At 46.3% G+C, this 21592-nt stretch overlaps 1 protein-coding gene across 3 annotated transcripts in view; it reads left to right on the top strand.

Annotated features, from left to right (window-relative positions):
- The window catches only part of RABEPK (Rab9 effector protein with kelch motifs), a 58460-nt gene that overhangs the window by 35811 nt on the left and 1057 nt on the right, over nucleotides 1–21592 (top strand). For all 3 annotated transcript variants that reach the window (XM_033960617.1, XM_033960616.1, XM_033960618.1), the window contains exons 6-7: nucleotides 6865–7014; nucleotides 20532–20681. In XM_033960617.1, the coding sequence (XP_033816508.1) occupies nucleotides 6865–7014; nucleotides 20532–20681 (300 nt within the window). The remainder of the gene's footprint in view (nucleotides 1–6864; nucleotides 7015–20531; nucleotides 20682–21592) is intronic.

Below are 21592 nucleotides of genomic sequence, written 5' to 3'. Positions count from 1 at the left end.
ACTTGGGAGGGGTGAGAGCTTCGGGTTTAGCCTCCTCTGAGTTCTCGAGGGATAGTGAACCACAGTGAACTTGATTCACAGAGAGTGAGTGAAGGCGCAAAACGCAAGTGCATTGACGCTTTGGAGGCCAAGAAAAGCGTCTGAAGTCCTGCAGGGGTTTATGGGGCTATCTTTTCAGGGGCTTACTCTGGATTTTGCTAATCTCCTGTGGAAAGCTTATCTTACAGGTCTGGGTCACTCTACGCTGCCTAAGGGCACACTGGCTTTGGACTGGGGAGGGATCCTGCTCCAGGAGACCACACTGCAGCTGAGAAACCTGCCTCCTAGCCTATGTGACCAAGAAGAACAGGACTGGGAGGATTGGAGGTCAGACTCCATGCCTTTATTGTCCCAGGGTGCAGCTTCCTCCCTGGGGGATTCTGATTCCTTTGCAGGGACTGGGAGTCAGGAGGCGATAGTGGCTCTTGACTAGGAAGAAGATCCATCTGTGCGCCAACTTTCAAGTCCGTTTCCGTGCCACATGTTATTACAGATGCACTCAGGGAGTTGAAGCTGGAATCTCAACAGCCATCGACGTCTCGATGCACAGTTACGAGTGGCTCAACTATTATTATTATTATTATTAAGTTCTTATATACCGCCATACCCAAAGAGTTCTAGGCAGTTCACATCAATTAAATTAGGATCCGGTCTGAACACGGATTTACAAAATTTTGTCGGAATTACAAGCAACGAGGAAGGAAGTATTGGGGTTTTAGCAGATGTTTATCATAGTTGGATTGGAAGAGAAAAGGGAGGGAGAGGGAACCAAGAGAGGGGAGGGGGAGAGAAAGGAGGGGTGGGAGGGGTAGGATTGTAGCGGGGAAAAAGGGTTAAGGGTCCTGTTCGCGGAAGAGGTGTGTTTTGAGAAGTTTTCTGAAGTCGAGGTAGGTCGGGGCCACTAGCATTATTTGGGCTATTTTCCCACGCATCTAGACGTTACCTTGCTAGTCACTGAGCAATGGGAGACTCCAGAAGGCTCCCTAAGGGTGGCTAAGACTAAGATCATCAAGTTTGCAGACGATACAAAACTATGCCGGGCGATCAGATCGCAGGATGATAGAGAGAAACTCCAGAGCGACTTGTGTCGGTTAGAAACATGGGCGGAGAAATGGCAGATGAAGTTCAATGTGGAGAAATGCAAGGTAATGCATTTAGGCAATAAAAATAAGGAATACGAGTATACAATGTCAGGTGCAACTCTGGGGAAGAGTGAACAAGAAAAGGACCTGGGTGTACTGATAGATAGGACCCTGAAGCCGTCGGCACAATGCGCGGCAGCGGCAAAGAAGGCAAATAGAATGTTGGGCATGATAAAGAAAGGAATCTCGAGTAGATCGGAGAAAGTTATAATGCCGCTTTATAGGGCAATGGTCAGACCACACTTGGAATACTGCGTCCAACATTGGTCTCCCTACCTAAAGAAGGATATAAAACTGCTGGAGAGGGTGCAGAGACGAGCAACAAAACTGGTGAAGGGTATGGAGAAACTGGAATACGAGGACAGACTTATAACACTAGGATTGTTCTCCCTTGAGAAAAGGAGACTGCGTGGGGATATGATCGAGACCTTCAAAATACTGAAAGGAATCGACAAAATAGAGCAGAGAAGATTATTTACATTGTCCAATTTGACACGGACTAGAGGACATGTAATGAAGCTAAGGGGGGACAGGTTCAGGACTAATGTCAGGAAGTTCTGCTTCACTCAGAGAGTGGTTGACACCTGGAATGCCCTCCCAGAAGAGATTATGACGGAATCGACCGTCCTAGGCTTCAAGAGCAAACTAGATGCATATCTCCTTAAGAGAGGCATATAAGGATATGGTGGACTATAAATTAAGCCAGGTGTACACCTGGCAGGGCCTCCGCGTGTGCGGATCGCCGGACTTGATGGACCGAAGGTCTGATCCGGAGAAGGCAGTTCTTATGTTCTTATGTCTAAGCTTTACCCTATGGCTCCAGAATTTCAGCAGCTGTTTAGTCAGCCGAAGGTGGATTCCACCTTGGCTCAAGTAACCAAATGTACCTCCCTCCCTAGTGAGGGAGGTGTGGCATTAAAAAATGCACAAGACCACAATGCAGATGTTATCCTTAAGAGACAATTTGAAGTGCTAGCCTTGGGGATCAAGGCAGCCTCATTTGTGGCATGTGACTACCACACCAGGTTGCAGCAGAAGCCCATAGTGAAAGAGGACGTGTGCCCCAGCTAGTGCCAGAGAGGGTGGATTATGTGGCAGATGCTCTATATGACATCATTAGAAACATGAGTAAGGTGTCAGCATACACTGGTTCAACCCACTGGATGCTCTGGATCAGACAATGGCAAGCAATTCAATCTCCAAGGCCACTTTAAGTAAACTCTTTTAAGGGGCATATGCTATTCAGAAAAGGCTTAGACAATCTCATGGCTAGTGTGGTGGATCACCGGCCTAAGTCTGTACCAGGCAGCATAGCTTGCCAACCCACCAGGAGAGGCAGAGACAATTTTTGGCCCTCATGATGTTCCCGCCAGTACTACACAGGCTCCTCTACACAGAGATCTTATCAGGGATCCAGACAGAGATTTGGAAACTCCAGATGCCAGCAACCCTTGGGATTTCATGACAGCATAGTCTCCAAGAAAACTCAATGAAATGCAGGAAGACAGCTGCTGCCCTGGCATTGGTGGTAGACTGTCGGTGTTTTGGGAGGCAAGGGAACAAATTTCCTCAGACTGCTGGGTTCTAGATCTCATCCAACAGGACCCCTCCCCCCCCAATATCTGTTTGTGGATTTGCCAGCTGGACGGCTGGAAAAAGAGGCCAGGGTCTGAGTGGCGCTGCAAAGACTATTTAGACATTCAAGCCATAGAACCAGTCCCCAATGAAGAATCAGGCTCGGGCAGATACTCCATATACGTCATAGTGCCCAAGAAAGGCACCGAAGACTGGAGACCAATTCTAAACCTAAAGACCATGAATGTGGCTCTCATGGTACTGCACTTTCACATGGAAGTGGTTTGTCAGTTATTGCAGCGGTAGCACTGGGGAAATTTCTAGCCTCCTTAGATCTGACCGAGGTGTACCTGCATATTCCCATTTTCCTGGCCCACAAGAAATACTTGATATTCCATGTCCTCCAGCAGCTTTTCTACTTTGCAACTCTGTCTTTTGGGTTGGCAGTGGCCCTGCGCATCTTCACCAAGGTGATGATGGTGGTGGGCGCAGCTCACCTTTGCAGGCTTGGGATACAGGTGCACCCATTTTTGCACAATTGGCTGATCAGAGCCCTGTGAAGGCTGGAAGGATAGCAAGCAGTGCGGCAGGTAGTAAATTTCCTGCAGGACCTGGGCTGAATGATCAGCTTCAAGAAAAGTCATCTAGAGCCAACCCAATGCTTGGAGTATTTGGAAGTCTGCTTTGACATGGTGAAAGGATGTGTTTTCTTCCCGAGCCAAGCAAACAGAAACTCAGGAAGCAGATTACAGACCTCTTAGTGATGCCAAACCCCACTTCTGATATTACCTCCAGGTGCTGGGCTCGATGGAAGCACCCTGGAGGTGGTTCCCTGGGCAATAGCGCATGTGTCTCCTCTAGGATGTTCTCCTTTCCTGGTGGACTCTGCAGTGGCATTCCCTCCAGCTGTAGCTTCCTTGGCAGGGAAAGCGAGGAACAGCTTGTGTGAGAGGACTGTCATGAAGGACATGCCTCTCTGAACCTTTTCTTGGGTGATACTAACAACTGATGCCAGCCAATGCAGGACCAATAGACTTTCCAACAAAGAAATGGTTCATAAATTGTCTGGAGCTGTAAGCCATCCAACTAGCTTTTTTTCTTTATTGTTAACCAAGTCGAGCTCCAATTGGTGATGACCTGGTCTACAATTCTAAGTTTTTGTTTAGTTTAACTAGCTTTAAGAACATTGGAGAACCACCTGGAAAGCAAGGCAGTCAGAGTGTTCTTGGACAATGCCACCCCGGTGGGTTATATGAACAGACAGGGAGGCACCAGGAGTGTTCTATTATGTCCGGAGGCTCAGATATTGTTCAAGTAGGCAGAAGCTCACCTTCAGGCACTCTCCACAGGAAAATGTATAGGCTGACTTTCTCAGCCAGTAGACTGTAGACTCAGGAGAATGGTCTCTGTCCTGAAGAGTGTTCAATAGTACGATGCTGGGGAAGACAGATGATGGATTTTATGGCTTCAGCCAAGAACATGAATGCAAACTGATTGTACAGCTGAAGAGACAATCTGGGCAGTGCAGGGTTGGATGCGTTGTTTCAGCCCTGGCCAGAAAAGGGCCTGCTTTATGTGTTTCCACCATGGACCATGGTGAGCAAGGCCACCTGGGCCTTGTGATCCTAGTAGCCCCAGATTGGCCTTATCAACCTTGGTATGCGGATCTAGTACATCTCCAACAGGCAGAAGCTTCAAGCTTCTGGTTCATACAGGGCTTCTCAGTCAGGATCTGATTCCCATGGAGAACCCAAATCGCTTTGGTTTTATGACATGGCTCTTGCATACATGACCTTAGCATTCAAAGGTTATTTGGAAGTAGTCATTGTTACTTTCCTCTGGGCTAAAAACACTTTGATGCTTGTGGCCTATGCTAAGACCTGGAAGGCTTTCCAATTCTGGTGAGCTAAAGATCATGTGATCCTTGCTTTTCTACAGGCTGAATTAGAAAAAGGCCTGGCAGTAGAATCTCTCAAACTTCAGGTAGCAGGCCTCTCATGCTTCTGAGTTCGAGAGGGAAAGGTATTGCTGGCATCTCATCTAGATGTAACCAGATTTTTGAGGGGGGCACTCAGGTTGCAGGTCTCCCATACTCCAGCCTTTCCTGTTGTGAAATCTTAATATCATCCTGAAGGGCCTTAGTAAGTCTCCATATGAGCTGCTGTAAGAGGCGTCACTCCTGGACCTCATAGTGAAGACAGTATTTCTTGTAGCAGTAGTCTCAGCGAGAAGGGTCTTGAAATTACAAGCTTTTTCTTGCAGAGAGCCATACCTCAGGATCACAGATGCTGGGATTTCCCTGCACACAGTCCCTTCCTTTCTGCTGAAGATTGTTTCAGCCCTTCACATCAACCAAGAAGTTTGTTTACTTGCTGTTCAGCCTGTGGGTTCAACTAAGCAAAATAGGATGTTGCAGAGACTGGACGTGCAAAGAGTTCTACTCCTACTCCTTTATCTGGAAAGGACAATGACTTTTACCTTTCTGACCATCTGTTTGTTTTAACCAGTCAGTCAAGATAAGACAGAACAACTTCCAAGGCATCTATTGCCAGATGGATTCTCATGGCAATTTCAGCAATGTACATAGGCTGTGTAAAATGGCTGCCTATCTCTATCAAAGCTCATTCAACCAGAAGTGTGGTGTCTTCAATGGTAGAGACTCAGGCAGTTCTGCTCAAAGAGATTTGTAGAGTAGCTACTTAGTCTACTCTTCATACCTTTGCAAAGTTCTACAGAGTGGATGTGGCAACACAGGAGGACGTTGCTTTTCGGTCCTCAGTTTTGCAGGCAGGCTCATCTATCCCACCCTAGACATCTGACACTGCTTTGGTACGTCACCTAGAGCAGTGTTTTTCAACCTTTTTACACCTATGGATCAGCAGAAATAAAAAAATTATTCTGTGGACCGGCATCAGTCCGTGGACCGGCGGTTAAAGAACACTGGGCTAAGTCGTGGGCCAAACCCCACCCATCTCTACCCAATGTCCACCCCAGACCCTGCCTCCATAATAGTACTAATTGCACCTTGCACGTCCCTTGCCTCATCTGGAAGCCTTCCGGTTCAGGCGGAGGATGCCCGTAGGAGCCACTGCCTGTGGCTTTGTGCACTATATCAGTTAGGAAGAGGGAGCTGGCTCGTAGATAATGCCGCATCGATCGCACCGTGGACCGGCGGTTGAAGAACACTGTTTTGGGCCTGATGCACGTGTTGGCCCTGTGGACCGGCAGGAAATTTCTGTGGACCATCACTTGTCCATGGACCGGTGGTTGAAGAACACTGACCTAGAGTACAGACTCCTATGTCTTTGAAACAGAATGGAAGATTAGGTTCTTACCTAGACAATCTTCTTTCTGTTAGAAAACATAGGTGTATATGGCCTGTCCTGTCAGTTTTTCAATGTGCCTGTTTTCTGCCTCGGACAATTCTATGTTATGAAACTGGAGTTTTTCTCCTGTTGGATGAATATGTACAAATTGCAAATAAAGTAATGAATTTGTTGAGTTTGGGAGCTCCTATATGTTAGGGTTAGTTGCACACAGCAAGTTGGTTTGTTGGTACACTTATGCTGTAAATTCATTCTAATTATTGTTTTTTTTTCATGAGTTACAGTGCAGAACAGAAATGTATTGCGTTTTTAGGGAAGTTTTCCATGCTCCTCCTTCTGATTTCTTTTCTTATAATGGAGCTTGACTGCTTTGGTACAAACTGAAGAGGGCACTGTACTCCATTGGTGAAGGAGGACCAGCTGAAAGATATGATTACATAGACATCCTTCTGCAAGCAACTCATGACCATGGAATATTCACCTAGAGTACAGACTCCTATGTCATCTAACAGAAAGAAGGTCAGCAAAGTAAGAGCCTAATCTTCCAAAATTCTTTTGTAGTAAAACTGAAAATGTTACTTCAAATAGTTCCTAACTTTTTGTACAAAAATGCATCTGTATCCTTAGTTCGCCAATAGCTTATGTCCCCCATCACAAATCCTGCTCCTTAATTCTCCCTTCAGTACAGACTGCTTTCATTTCCTTATTCTCCAGTGATCCACTTCTGTTTTCCATGGATACCAATTGCTGTAAATGTAATATTGGCATCTGACTTTTTCTAGTCACATTGACTTGGTCACAACCAGAAACCTATGGCAGACCTCCAGCCCCAAGACATGGCCATATCATGATTGCAGTTGGGACCAGACTTTTCATCCATGGTGGGTTGGCTGGAGAGAAGTTTTATAATGATATATTCTGCCTTGATACAAGTAAGTATAAGAGATAAAATAATTTTATTTATAATGTATATAAATCTCATCATGGATTTATTTGTTATCATATACTTTAAATTTGTTAAAATAGCATCTTACTAGTTTTTTTTTTTAATCCTGTGCTTCACACACATCACTTTGCTACTTGCATTGACAGATCTGCATTCTATAAGATTTTAATGCTGTATGTCTTGTGTCAGTAGCTAAGTGAACAGTATCCTGAGAGATCCTTCCAGTCACAGGCGCCAGCTCTGTGGGTGCCCAAGCACTCCCAATACTTTTAGAACTTCACGTGACCGTAAATGTACATGCGTTACCTCAGTGGTCTTCATTACAAGGCCCACAGAGAACTTTTAGGAGGCTTGTGCAACAGTCTAGTGTTCCGTCCCCCCACCAACGGGATCCATCGCTGCATCCACTCTTTCACTCTTCGGGCCACTGGCAGCATGAGCAAAGTAAACACATTGCCTTTTGCAGCCTGGAAGCTTTCCCTCTGCTACTACTTTCTGTCCCCACTTAGGCATGAAGCTGTACCAGAGGGAAAGCCTCTGGGCCACCAAAGGGCAGCTTGTTTACTTCACTCATGTTGCCGGCATCCTGAAGAGTGCAAGAGTAGTGGCCTTACTGGAACCCGTGGAGGGGAGGAATGCAGGAGGGTTGGTCATTAGAGAAAAGCTGAACCGTAGGGATGGAGAGGGAAAAAAAGAAAAAGATGTCAGACCTCCAGGGGAGGGAAGGGAAAAGAAAGGGGAGGACAGAGATGCCAGACTATGGTAGGGAGGAGGAGGAGGGAAGGGGAGAAATGTTGGACTAATGGAAGGAGAGGGAAGATAAGAGATGCCAGACCAGTGAAGGGAAGGAGGAGAGAGAGGTAGGTGAGAGGGTGGAAAATGGATAGGGAGATGCGAGACCACAAAGGGAGGGGGGAAGAGAAGGAGGAGAGAGAGATGCCAGACTGTGGGAAGGCAAGGAGAAAGATGTCAGACCACCAGAGGGGAGGAGCGAGAGAGGAGATGCTGCACAGGGATGGAGAGGAAGGGGAGAGAGAGGGAGGAGATGGTGCACAGGGATGGGAGGGGTGGGGAAGGGAAGAGAGGTGCAAGAAATGCTGTTTAAGAAAAGATGGGAATAGGAAAGAAGAGAGGGGAAGGTTAAAGAAAGGGAAGAGTTGGTGCATGTGGAAAGATGGAAATAGAATACAGTAGATTGATTTGAGAAGAAAGCAGAAAAATTGAAGAAGGTTGAATATTAAAAGTTAATGCCAAAGATGGATGTAGGTTTGATCCAAACATACCGGGGATTTTAAATTACAGTCCACTTAAGGGGGCAATATTTTCAAAATAGAACAAAACACAAAAAAACACCTTTCATCAATACTGGGCAAGTTTCTCAAATAATATCTTCATATAACATTTAAAGGCTTTTAAATATTTAAATGTGCTCATAAGCTCTTCAGCAAGGCGCCAGAGCAGCGGTACAATTTCGCTGGAAAGGTGCTTGAATTTTAATCATAACACATTGCATGGAGCAAGAATTCTTGCTTCTACTGGAGTGGCAAATGTTTGGTTGTCTGTGAGCTGAAATTGAAGCATAAAATGCAAAGTATAAAAGCAAGCCTACATTTGAATGGCTGAGAAGAAACAAAATTAAAATTCTGGATTGGCTTAAACAAAGACCTAATTTGAACCTAATAGAGATGTTGTTTGGCAGGACCTGAAATGAGCAGCTAACACATGAAAACCTAGACGTGTCTGAATTAAAACATCTCTGCACAGAAAAGTGGGCTAAGATTCCTCAACAGTAATGTGAAAGTCTGATATCAGAGTAAGGAAGTGTTTGGTTGTAATTATTGCTGCTAAAGTTGGTGCAACTAAACATAGCAAATGACAGCAGATAAAGACCTGAATAGCCAATCCAGTCGCCCAATAGTCATACTCATTATACATTCATGATTAAATTGTCTTTTCTTGAATATTTCTGAGCATTAGACCATAGAAGTCCACCTGGTCCACTGATGGAGTTGCCATTAATCTCATGCCATCCTATCCTAACCATCCTTTCACCATATATGTGATCAGTTGCGTAATGAGGGTGGGGTGGCGCCCCTCTTGCCGCATGCATTCCCCTTCCGTTCCCCCATACTTGTTTGGCTTTCCTGGCATAAACAGCATCTCTAACTTGCTTCCCGTGACAGTATTGGCTCTCTAGTCACGGGACCCAGAAGCAATGTTAGAGGGGAGTGCCAAGGCCAGTGCGTGCCCAGTGAAGAGCTAGTGGTACAGTGGTGGGGCATTGAAAGTGTGCACGGGGCACGGTGGGGGGCAGAGGAGAGGAGGTGCCGGCGCCCTCACCAAGACGGCGTCTGGGGCAGTCCACCCCCCTTACTATGCCACTGTACGGGACACAGACCATGCAGGATTCCCATTACCGGCCTAAGTTTGTTTTTACCATTCATTTCATAATTAGAGATCCTCTGTGTTTATCCCACACTTTTTTTGAATTCTGTTACCGTTTTCATCTCTATCCCTACGTCGGGAGGACATTCCAGGCATCCACCACCCTCTCCATGAAAAATAATTTTCTAATAGTACTCCCAAGTCTGCCACTCTGCAACCTCAGTTCATGCCTCTAGTTTTACCATTTTCCTTTCTCTGGAAAAGATTTGTTTCTATATTAATACTTTTCAAGTATTTAAATGTCTGTATCGTATCTCCCTGTCCCTCCTCTTCTCTAGAGTATACATATTCAGGTCTTCCAATCTCTTCCTGTACGTCATTTGGCACAAGCCCCTTACCATTTTCATTGCTTTTCTCTGGACTACTTCAAGTCTCTTTACATCTTTAGCTAGATATAGCCTCCAAAACTGAACACAATACTCCAGGTGAGGCCTCACCAACGACCTGTACAGGGACATCAACACCTCCTTTCTTCCCGCTGCCTATGCCTCTTTCTATACAGCCCAGCATCCTTGTGGCTACAGCCACTGCCTTGTCACACTGTTTTGTTACTTTTATTTATTTTGACTGGAGTAGCAATACAGCAAATAACATACAATTGGAAAAAGTATGACAGGTTAAATTACAATTTCTGGTGGAATTCTGTATGTCATATATACAAAATGGAACTCACAATAGCAACGCAAAAAGGTTATTTTAGTAAATTTCAGAAAATCTGGGGAACATTAACAGATTTTTGTAATGAATGATTAACTTTTCCCATGATAAGATCACCTCCTAGGCTCTTTCTGCCTCCCTGTCTTCATGTCAGCCCTTGATACCCCAACCTGTGCCACAAACTCCATCACCTACCACAAAAAGATCTCAAATGAACTATTCTGGTCCCAGTTTCTCAACAAACTCCCTCCCCTTCCCACTCACACGAACCCTGACTCAATCTGGCACAACTGGGTGACTCTTTCCGAATCCACGTACCATGCCCTTGCCCCTCTAACCACTAAACCCATATCCTATTCTCACAAGGCTCCCTGGTACCTCCCTTACCACAGAGAATTAAAACAGAAATGTCGGGCCCTGGAACGGAGATGGAAAAAATCAAAATCCCCCCTAGATAAACAATCCTGGAGAGAAAACATCAAATCCTACAACTCCGTACTAAAAAAAGCTAGGAAGAATTACTATGGAGACAAAATCTCCAGGTCAAAAAACCAAAACAGTACACTGTTCCACATCTGGCGGAACCTAACTTCTAAAAATGACTCCGCCCCCTCCCCCCCTCCCATCTCCAAATGACCTAGCCAAATTTTTCAACGAGAAGATTACTACCATAAAGAGCTCGTTTCCCTCAGCTACCTCCTACAACTCTCTCCCCCCGAAAGACTCAGACGCTATCCCTGCCGACAGATCATGGACTACATTCGAACTTGTATCCGAGACCCAGATCTCTAAACTTTGCCTCAAACTTAAATCCTGCAAGTTCATCCTAGATCCCTTCCCATCCTACCTTTACGAAAAAATCCCTACACAGGCCATCTCTTCCCTTACTAACCTCATAAACAAAGTCTTACTATCGGGCCTGTTCTCCACCGAAATGGGACACATTGCCTTATCCCCTCTTCTGAAAAAACCCGATCTTGACCCTTCCTCACCATCGAACTATCGCCCCATAGCAAACATCCCTCTTTTAACAAAACTTCTAGAGATCATAGTCGCCACTCAGCTCTCCTCTTACCTAGAGAGATTCTCCATTCTCCAACACTACCAATACGGATTTAGGCCCAATTTCAGCACCGAGTCCCTCCTAGTTTCCCTAATCTCAAAGGTGCAACAACTACACGCCTGAAACAAATTTGCTATTCTCCTACAGTTTGATCTCTCCGCGGCTTTCGATGTCGTGCATCACGACATACTAATCTACCAACTTTCCGAGATTGGGATAGACTCTTCTGTCCTAAAGTGGTTCTCAAACTTCCTTCGCGATCGTTCCTACATTGTCAACACAAACGGCTCCAAATCCGCTTCATGGACACCATCCTGTGGTGTTCCACAGGGCTCTCCCTTATCCCCTATTCTCTTCAACATATATATCCTCCCTGAAGCTCCTTAAACTATCCCCCCTTGAAACAATTTACACATATGCAGACGATATCCTCATCCTCCTCGAAACAGATCCAAACCTTACAAACCTCCAAGAGAACATCACATCATGCATAATGAGACTTCACGCCTGGTCCCTCTCAGTACAGATGAAATTAAATGAATCAAAAACGAAATTACTCTGGCTCAGCCCAAAATTAGCTCACCTGCCCGCCCTCTTCACAGGCCCTGCTCTACACCTTGAGTTCTCAAGCAAGGTCCTTGGCATCACTATCGACTCCTCCCTTTCCCTCAACGATCACCTGAATTCCCTGGCAAAATCTTGTTTTTTCAGCCTCCACATGCTGAGGAAAGTTAGATCCTATTTTCACCAAAAGCATTTCACCATCCTTGTACAATCCATCATCCTATCCAAACTCGATTATTGTAACGCCATCTACTTAGGCCTAATGAAAAAAAGTCTTCGCAGACTCCAGCTTATCCAGAACACTGCGGTTAAGCTGATTTTTGCTAAATGCAAATATGACCACATCTCCCCTCTACTTACCAATCTTCACTGGCTCCCAGTACTTTCCAGAATTCATTTCAAATGCTCCTGCCTGGCTTTCAAGATCATTCACGGCATCCTTCCGCCCCTAATCCCTCTATCCTTCCTCGCCCCGACACCAACTACCACCAGATCTGCCCACAGACATAAACTATCCTTCCCCTCTCTACACGGCATCCTCCACGCAGGTAAACTGAGTAGATCCCTCCTCTCCAAAATCACCGGCCTCTGGAACGACCTCACTGTCCCGCTGCGGAACCTGGACTCCCTCCAACTATTCCGAAAACAACTGAAAACCTGGCTTTTCTCTAGCATATAATAATCTCTTCTCCTGATTACATCCCCTCTTTTTATGTTTTGTAAACTCTTTCTCTTCTCTCATTTTTTTAAACTCTGTAAACCGTGTCGAGCTCCACTTAAGTGGAGAAGATGCAGTATATAAACCTAAGGCTTAGTTTAGTTTAGTTATTATTTCATAATACATGATTATTTGAATACTTCTATGTATTATTGAGTAGGGAGGGTGGGGAGGGGAGGTTATTCTATTCAATAAGAATAATTTATATATTAGATTTCTTATATAATATTTAAAATATTAATTTGTAATGAAATGTTATACTTAATGCATATATGAGAGTTAATCAAGTGTGTATCTTTAAGTTCATAAGAGTTTTATCCCAGGACAAGCAGGCAGCATATTCTTTACGCATGGGTGACGTCACCGACGGAGCCCTCGGTACGGACCTTTTTAACTAGAAAGTTCTAGTTGGCCGCACCGCGCGTGCGCGAGTGCCTTCCCGCCCGACGGAGGAGTGCGTGGTCCCCAGTTTCTTCGTTTCCGCGGAGCGAAGAAGACGCGTGTGTTTTTTCAACGGCCGTTGAAATCACTTTTTGCCTTCCCGCTCGCGATTTTTTCCATTTTTTCTTCCTTTTTACCTTCGGATTTCTTTTTTCTTTGTTTAAAAAAAACAAAAAAAAACTTATATTTTTTTCCTCTTTTTTCGACTTTGCCCCAGCGGGGCCTGTTGCCATTATACAGGCCTCGGGGTTTGATTTTGCGGAGGCTGTTTTCCCCTTCATGCCCCCGCAAGTCGGTTTTAAGAAGTGCCAGCGGTGTGCACGCCCGATCTCCCTCACTGACCCACACAACTGGTGTTTACAGTGTTTGGGTCCGGAGCATCGGGCGGACTCCTGCACCCGCTGTGCCACTCTTAAAAAGCGGACGCTTAAAAACCGACAAATCCAACAAAATCTTTTGTTCGGCACCGGGTCGACGATGGACTCCTCGGCATCGACAGCGGTACCACAGAAATCGGCACCGTCTACTTCGACGACGCCCGACCCCGCATCGGCGTCTCTGGCGCCAGGTAAGCCGGCTAAGAAGCCTCCCTCTTCCCTAGAGCGTCCACCAGCCACAGTGGCGACACCGATCTTGCCGGCCTCACGCCGACCCCGAAAGCGCTCCGCCCCGATTTCGGTGAGTGCCTCGTCATCGGCCTCCTCATCGCCGGGGCGTGGAGCGGCACCTAAGGAACCGAAGCAAAAGAAAGCGGTTCCGGTGCCACCCCTGGATGACCGTATTGCGGCCATCCTCCAGGTTCAACTCCAAGAACAGCTGCAGCATCAGCTCGAGCACCTGTTGCCTACTATCCTGGCACCGCTCCTTTCGGTACCAGACCGGCCCGAGCCCCGTACCGAACCACCGGTATCCACCCCATCGGTACCAATCAACACCTCCATGCTGATTCTTTCGGCTGAGCAACTTCTTGCCCGTCCGGTGGTTCACTCCCATACCACGTCGGATCCCCCTCGGGACCGGGCAGGGCACCATACTTCCCGGGACCGGGATCGACGCCGGTCCTCTTCTCCCGGTACCGTTTCGGTGCGCTCTGGGAAGTCTTTATCCAAGACTCACCATACCGCACCTTCCACCCCGGTGTCTCGGCATGCACACCCAGAGGTCCGGGACCCAGACTTATGGGAAGAGTCCCCCCCCGGTACCGAGGAAGATCTCTCCTCATCTGATGAGGATCCATCGGCACCCGATGCCACCTCCAAACCTGAGCAGTCCTCCTTTTCAAAGTTCCTCAGGGAGATGTCTGCAGCCTTATCCCTTCCTCTGGAATCAGACTCGAAAAAATCTCAAGCCTTCCTGGAGGCTTTAGATTTTGAACAACCTCCTAAGGAGTTCCTCAAGCTCCCCGTACATGACATCCTACGGGAAACCTTTTACAAAAATTGGGAGAACCCCCTTACAGTACCGGGGGCCCCCCGTAAACTGGACAACCTCTATTGTGTAATCCCTATTCCAGGGTTCGACAAGTCTCAATTGCCCCAGGAGTCCCTTCTTGTTGAATCCACCTTAAAAAAGACTCAGGGCTCCAGTGTCTATGCCTCTACCCCTCCTGGCAGAGAGGGAAAAACCATGGACAAGTTTGGCAAGAGGCTCTACCAGAATGCCATGCTGGCCAACAGGGCGAACAATTATTCATTCCATTTTTCATTTTACATGAAACATTTGGTTCAACAGCTGTCCGCCCTCCAAAAATATCTCCCGGAGCGCAAGGTTCCACTTTTTCAGCAACACATCTCTGGCCTCCTTCAGTTGCGAAAATTTATGGTCCGCTCCATATACGATTCATTCGAGCTCACCTCCCGTGCCTCTGCCATGGCCGTAGCCATGCGCCGCCTGGCCTGGCTGAGAGTCTCAGACTTGGACATCAACCACCAGGATCGTCTGGCCAACGCCCCCTGTCTCGGGGATGAACTTTTTGGAGAGTCCCTGGATTCCACCACCCAGAAACTCTCGGCCCATGAAACCAGGTGGGACACCCTGATTAAGCCGAAGAAAAAGGCTCCACCTGCCCGACCTTACAGACCTCAATCCTCCTATCAGCGCAGGTTCTCAGCCAGGCCACTCAATCCGCCTTCTCAACAACCTCGGCGGCCCCGTCAGCAACAGCACCATGCCCAGGCTCGTTCTCAGTCCAATCAACCCAACAAGCCTCTTCAACCTGCAAAGCCTTCTCAGCCCTTTTGACTCTTCTCTCCAGGGCATAGCCAGTCTTCCACCTTCGCTACCTCTTCCACAACCAGTCGGAGGTCGTCTCCGCATATTCTTCAGCCGTTGGGAGGTCATCACATCGGACCAGTGGGTCCTCAACATCATCCACCACGGCTACTCTCTCAACTTCCAGACTCTTCCACCGGACAACCCTCCCGTAGAGTCTGCTTCGCACTCATCTCAAACCCCCCTCCTCCTGAGGGAGGTTCAATCCCTCCTCCTTCTCAATGCCATCGAAGAAGTACCTCCAGAACAAAGGGGTCAGGGATTCTACTCCCGCTACTTCCTGGTACCCAAAAAGACGGGAGACCTCCGTCCCATTCTCGATCTCAGGGACCTCAACAAATATCTTGTCAAGGAGAAGTTCAGAATGCTCTCCCTTGCCACGCTCTACCCTCTTCTTTCTCAACACGACTGGCTATGTTCCCTGGACCTCAAGGAGGCCTACACTCACATCTCAATCAATCCGAATTCTCACCGCTACCTACGTTTCCAGGTACTACACCGCCACTATCAGTACAAGGTGCTACCGTTTGGCCTCGCTTCATCACCCAGGGTTTTCACCAAGTGCCTTATAGTAGTAGCGGCCTTCCTCAGGTCTCACAACCTCCAGGTGTTCCCCTACTTGGACGATTGGTTGGTGAAAGCACCTACGTCTCAACTTGTGCTACAGGCTACTCATCACACCATCTCTCTCCTCCACCTCCTGGGGTTCGAGATCAACTACCCCAAGTCGCATCTACTTCCCACCCAGCGACTTCAATTCATCGGAGCTGTTCTGGACACCACACTAATGCGGGCTTTTCTTCCCTCCGATCGTCAGTGGACCCTGCTCCATCTCTGTCGTCAGATCCTCAGGCATCCCTCCATTCCTGCCCGGCAGATGATGGTCCTCCTGGGTCACATGGCCTCGACAGTACATGTCCTTCCTCTGGCATGTCTCCACCTCAGAACGCCTCAATGGACTCTCGCCAACCAATGGTCACAGACTACGGATCTTCTTTCTCATCCCATCTCTGTGACATCATCTCTTCAGCTATCTCTCCAATGGTGGTTGAACTCCTCAAATCTTTCCAGGGGTCTGCTCTTTCATCTGCCCCCTCACTCCATGATCATCACCACAGATGCCTCCCCCTATGCATGGGGAGCCCACCTGGGAGATCTGCGCACCCAGGGACTTTGGACCCCACAGGAGCGTCACCATCACATCAATTTCCTGGAACTCAGAGCCATGTTCTACGCCCTCAAGGCTTTCCAGCATCTTCTCTGTCCTCAGGTTCTTCTCCTGTGCACAGACAATCAAGTCGCCATGTACTACATAAACAAGCAAGGCGGCACCGGATCTCGCCTTCTTTGTTTGGAGGCTCTACGCATCTGGACCTGGGCCACGGCCCGCAATCTCTTCCTCAAAGCTGTCTATATCCAGGGCGAACAGAACTCCCTGGCCGACAATCTCAGCCGCATCCTTCAACCTCACGAGTGGACGCTGGACCCACCAACACTCCACTCCATCTTTGCTCGCTGGGGCACTCCGCAGGTGGACCTCTTTGCAGTGCCTCACAATCATCAGCTGCCCCACTTCTGTTCCAGACTCTTCTCTCCTCATCGTCTGGCCCCAGATGCATTCCTGCTCGATTGGAGAGATCGGTTCCTGTATGCCTTCCCTCCACTTCCTCTGATGTTGCGGACCTTGTCCAAACTCCGCAAGGACGGAGCCACCATGATTCTCATCGCTCCTCGGTGGCCTCGCCAACACTGGTTCTCCCTCCTGCTCCAGCTCAGCTCCAGGGAGCCCATTCCTCTTCCTGTGTTTCCTACGCTACTTACACAGCAACATCAATCTCTACTACATCCCAATCTGTCTTCGCTCCACCTGACAGCTTGGTTTCTCTCGGGCTGACCTCTCCTGAGAATCTATCGCAGCCTGTCCGTCTCATTTTGGACGCCTCCAGGAAACCGGCCACCCTCCAATGTTACCATCAGAAGTGGACCAGGTTTTCCTCATGGTGTCTACGGCATCATCATGATCCCACCTCTTTAGCGGTGGAAACTGTGCTGGAATATTTGCTCTCGCTGTCCAATGCTGGCCTCAAATCTACCTCCATCAGAGTTCACCTCAGTGCCATCACTGCGTTTCACGAGCCTATCCTCGGAAAACCTCTCACAGCTCATCCACTGGTTTCCCGGTTCATGAGAGGTCTTTTCAACGTCAAACCACCTCTGAAGCCTCCTCCTGTCGTCTGGGACCTGAATGTGGTTTTATCTGCTCTCATGAAACCTCCGTTTGAGCCTCTTGCCACAACTTCGCTCAAATTTCTTACCTGGAAGGTGCTTTTCCTAATTGCCATCACCTCTGCCAGGAGGGTTAGTGAACTGCATGCACTGGTCGCCTACCCACCTTTCACGGTTTTTCACCATGACAAGGTTGTCCTGCGTACCCATCCTAAATTCCTTCCAAAGGTGGTCTCAGCTTTTCACCTCAACCAGTCCATTGTGTTGCCCGTCTTTTTCCCTAAACCACATTCTCATCCTGGGGAACAGGCGCTGCACACGCTGGATTGTAAGCGTGCCCTTGCCTACTACCTTGACCGTACCAGGGCTCACCGCTCATCTCCTCAGCTATTTTTGTCATTCGACCCTAATCGTCTGGGTCACCCTGTTTCCAAACGGACGCTTTCCAATTGGATTGCTGCCTGTATTGCGTTCTGTTATGCTCGGGCCGGTCTCTCACTGGAAGGTGCTGTCACGGCCCACAGAGTCCGAGCTATGGCTGCTTCTGTGGCTTTCCTCCGCTCCACGCCCATCGAGGAAATCTGCAAGGCGGCCACTTGGTCCTCAGTTCACACGTTCACTACTCACTACTGTCTGGATGCCTTTTCCAGACGGGATGGACACTTCGGCCAATCTGTGTTACAAAATTTATTTTCCTAATGGCCAACCATCCCTCCTCCCTCTTTGTTAGCTTGGAGGTCACCCATGCGTAAAGAATATGCTGCCTGCTTGTCCTGGGATAAAGCACAGTTACTTACCGTAACAGGTGTTATCCAGGGACAGCAGGCAGATATTCTTACGTCCCACCCACCTCCCCGGGTTGGCTTCTTAGCTGGCTTATCATAACTGGGGACCACGCACTCCTCCGTCGGGCGGGAAGGCACTCGCGCACGCGCGGTGCGGCCAACTAGAACTTTCTAGTTAAAAAGGTCCGTACCGAGGGCTCCGTCGGTGACGTCACCCATGCGTAAAGAATATCTGCCTGCTGTCCCTGGATAACACCTGTTACGGTAAGTAACTGTGCTTAACTGCTACACTTGTTGTAACATGCAAAAATGAATAAATTGTTTTTTCAAATTACGGCAGATAAGATCTATCGCCAAATTTCTTAACCCATCATCTTTAAAGATATTAATCCACTCCTTCATTATAGCAAAAATCGACTATTGCAATGCCTTACTTATAAATATTACCCAAAAAGAAAAAAGGAGACTTCAAATTATCCAGAATACGGCCATTAAATTAATTTACAACGCTAAAAAATTTGATCACGTATCCCCATTATTGATAGATGCACATTGGCTACCAATTAGTCATAGGATTCTGTATAAACTTATGTTTCTAATCTTTAAGACCTTAGCATCCAGTGAACCGCAATTTATATCTAAATCATTGATCCCTTATAAAACCCAACGATCTCTGCGTTCATCTGATCAAAGCTTATTAACTGTACCTTCTTTAAAAATTATAGGGACGAGAAGAGCAGATATGTTCACTGTTGCGGGACCACAATGGTGGAACACTCTCCCTCAGTATATTAGAACAGAACACGATATTGCAACATTCAAAAACTTTTTAAAAACTTATTTATTTAAGGATGCTTTTAACCTCTAGAATCTTTTTTATCTGTTTAATTAATGCTTACGAAGTGTGCTTTGGTAAACTTTTACCCTACCTTTTGTTTTTTCCTTTTTACTTACCATACCCTATAATGTAACTATACCCGCTTCCCTCTCTTTCATGTTAGTCATAATAGGAATTTATTGTTACTACGTTAAGTTTCTTTACTGTATTTTATTATAATATGTACATCGTCTAGAAATTGAAATAGGCGATTTATCAAAAGCAGAAATAAACTTGAAACTTGAATAAAGAATTTAAAAAAAACCTCACTGTTTTGTTACCTTCAGATCCTCAAACACTTATCACCCCAAGGTTCCTCTCCCCATCTGTGCATAGCAGTCTTTCATCTCTCAGCACATACAGTTCCCTCAGATTTCTACTCCCCAAGTACATCACTCTGTACATCTTTGCATTGAATTTTAGTTGCAAAACATTAGACCATTCTTCTAATTCTGGCATATAATTTTTCATGTTTTCCACTCCCTCCAGGGTGTCCACTCTGTTACAAATCTTGATGTTATCTGCAAAACGGCAAACTTTACCTTCAGCAATGTTGCTCACAAATATTTTGAACAGAATCGGCCCCAACACCAGTCCTTGAGTCACTCCACTATTCACCTTTCCTTCCTCCAAACAAATTCCATTAATCACCACCCTCTGGCTTCTGTCTGACAACCAGTTCCTAATCCAGTTCACCACTTTGGGTCCTAAATTCTGCCTGTCAAGTGCCTCGTGTGGAACCGTATCAAAGGCTTTGCTGAAATCTAAGTAAATTACATCTAGTGCACAACCTCGATCCAATTCTCTGGTCGCCCCATCAAAGAATTCAGATTTGTTTGGCACAATTTACCCTTAGTAAAGCCATGTTGTCTCGGATCTTCTAGCCAATTAGATTCTAGGAAATTCACTATCCTTTCCTTCAGCAACACTTCCATTATTTTTCCAACAACTAATTAATCCCCCACTTTTACAAAACTGTGCTAGCGCTTTTAGCACTGGCTGTGGCGGTAACAGCTCTGACACGCTTAGAATTCTATGAGTGTCGGAGCTGTTACCACCACTAAAATCCACACTATGGTTTTGTAAAAGGGGGGTTAAGTTTAAGGGCAGTTACTTTTCACATGGATGTTAGAGAACTTCTTTGAATAAATTAATAATTTAAAAACTGTGTTATATTATCTAATATTTATCCTTTGTTTAAAAATAAGAAACCATTCAGTATGACATACTGTATATAATAAGGAAAATTGGAAGGGAGGAGCCTCTTCACATCATTGTATCTTCCTTTAGAATAGGGTTAAGACATTCATACTCAATTATCATTTTAAATGGAAAATGCGAAAGTTCAAATATAAATTTCTTGTCATTTTATGTATTTCTTTCTATACTTCTGACATCTGTACTGGGCAGATTTCTGTGTACCCACCCTTAGAATAACATTTTTTTTTTCTCATAGATGACATGAAGTGGGAAAAGTTAAAAGTGAAAGGAGATGTTCCCTCAGGGTGTGCAGCACATTCTGCAGTGGCATATGGAAAACATATCTACATCTTTGGTGGGATGGGCACATCTGGGGCATTGAATACCATGTACAAATATCACATAGGTAGGCACTTTCAGGATTTCAGCAGAACTATTTTGTCTGTGAAACAGCTATATTAGCACCTGTTCGATTATTCAAGTCATGTTCAAATATATCAAATTATAGACTGAGCCTTCTTACCATTTTTTGCAAAATTAATGGAGGATTTAGTTACAAGGCAGCTGGAAAATTACTTGGATACTTATGTGTTAGACTACTCACAATCAGGTTTTAGATCCAATTTTAGTAAGGAGACTGCATTTAGTTCATTAGTAGACTGTATTAGAATATTATTCAGTGAAGGGAAAAAAGCCCTTGTGCTAGTTTGATTTATCTGTGGCTTTCGATCTTGTTGATCATAACATCCTTATAGAAAGCACTGGAATTGCTGGAAAAGTTTTAAGTTGGTTTAGGGAATTTATGACTCTTACCTATAGAGTTAGAATGAATAATGCTCTATTAAACAGTTGGAAAAACAGTGGAATGCCACAAGGTCCTCCTTTATTTCTCTCATTGTTTGATCTTTTCTTACATTCCTCAGGTTCCTGTTTAAACAATTGTGGTTTTATTCTATTTCATTATGCTGACGATATTACTGTACTCATCTCTATTGGTTCTACCGAGATAGAAAAAATTAAAATTCTGTGTCACCTGATAGACCAGTATACAGTGGTACCTCGGTTTACGAGTGTTTTGCAAGACGAGCAAAACATTTGCAAAATCGGCATCTCGGAAACCGAGCGTGCCTCGATTTGCGAGCGGCACCCCCTTGGCCGCGATCTTAAGTCCCCCAGACCCACCCGAACAGGCTTCTTACTTCCATCTCGGCCTCGGCATCGGCATGTTCTGTGCGTTGGTGCTGGTGCTTGAAGATTGGCCTCCTCTTCTTTGCGTGAACTCGCAGGCCTTGAGCATGCACAGATGCTCAAGGCCCA

Source organism: Geotrypetes seraphini, chromosome 10, assembly GCF_902459505.1.
Source record: "Geotrypetes seraphini chromosome 10, aGeoSer1.1, whole genome shotgun sequence".
NCBI lineage: Eukaryota > Metazoa > Chordata > Amphibia > Gymnophiona > Dermophiidae > Geotrypetes > Geotrypetes seraphini.
This window is presented reverse-complemented; position numbering and strand designations above follow the sequence as displayed.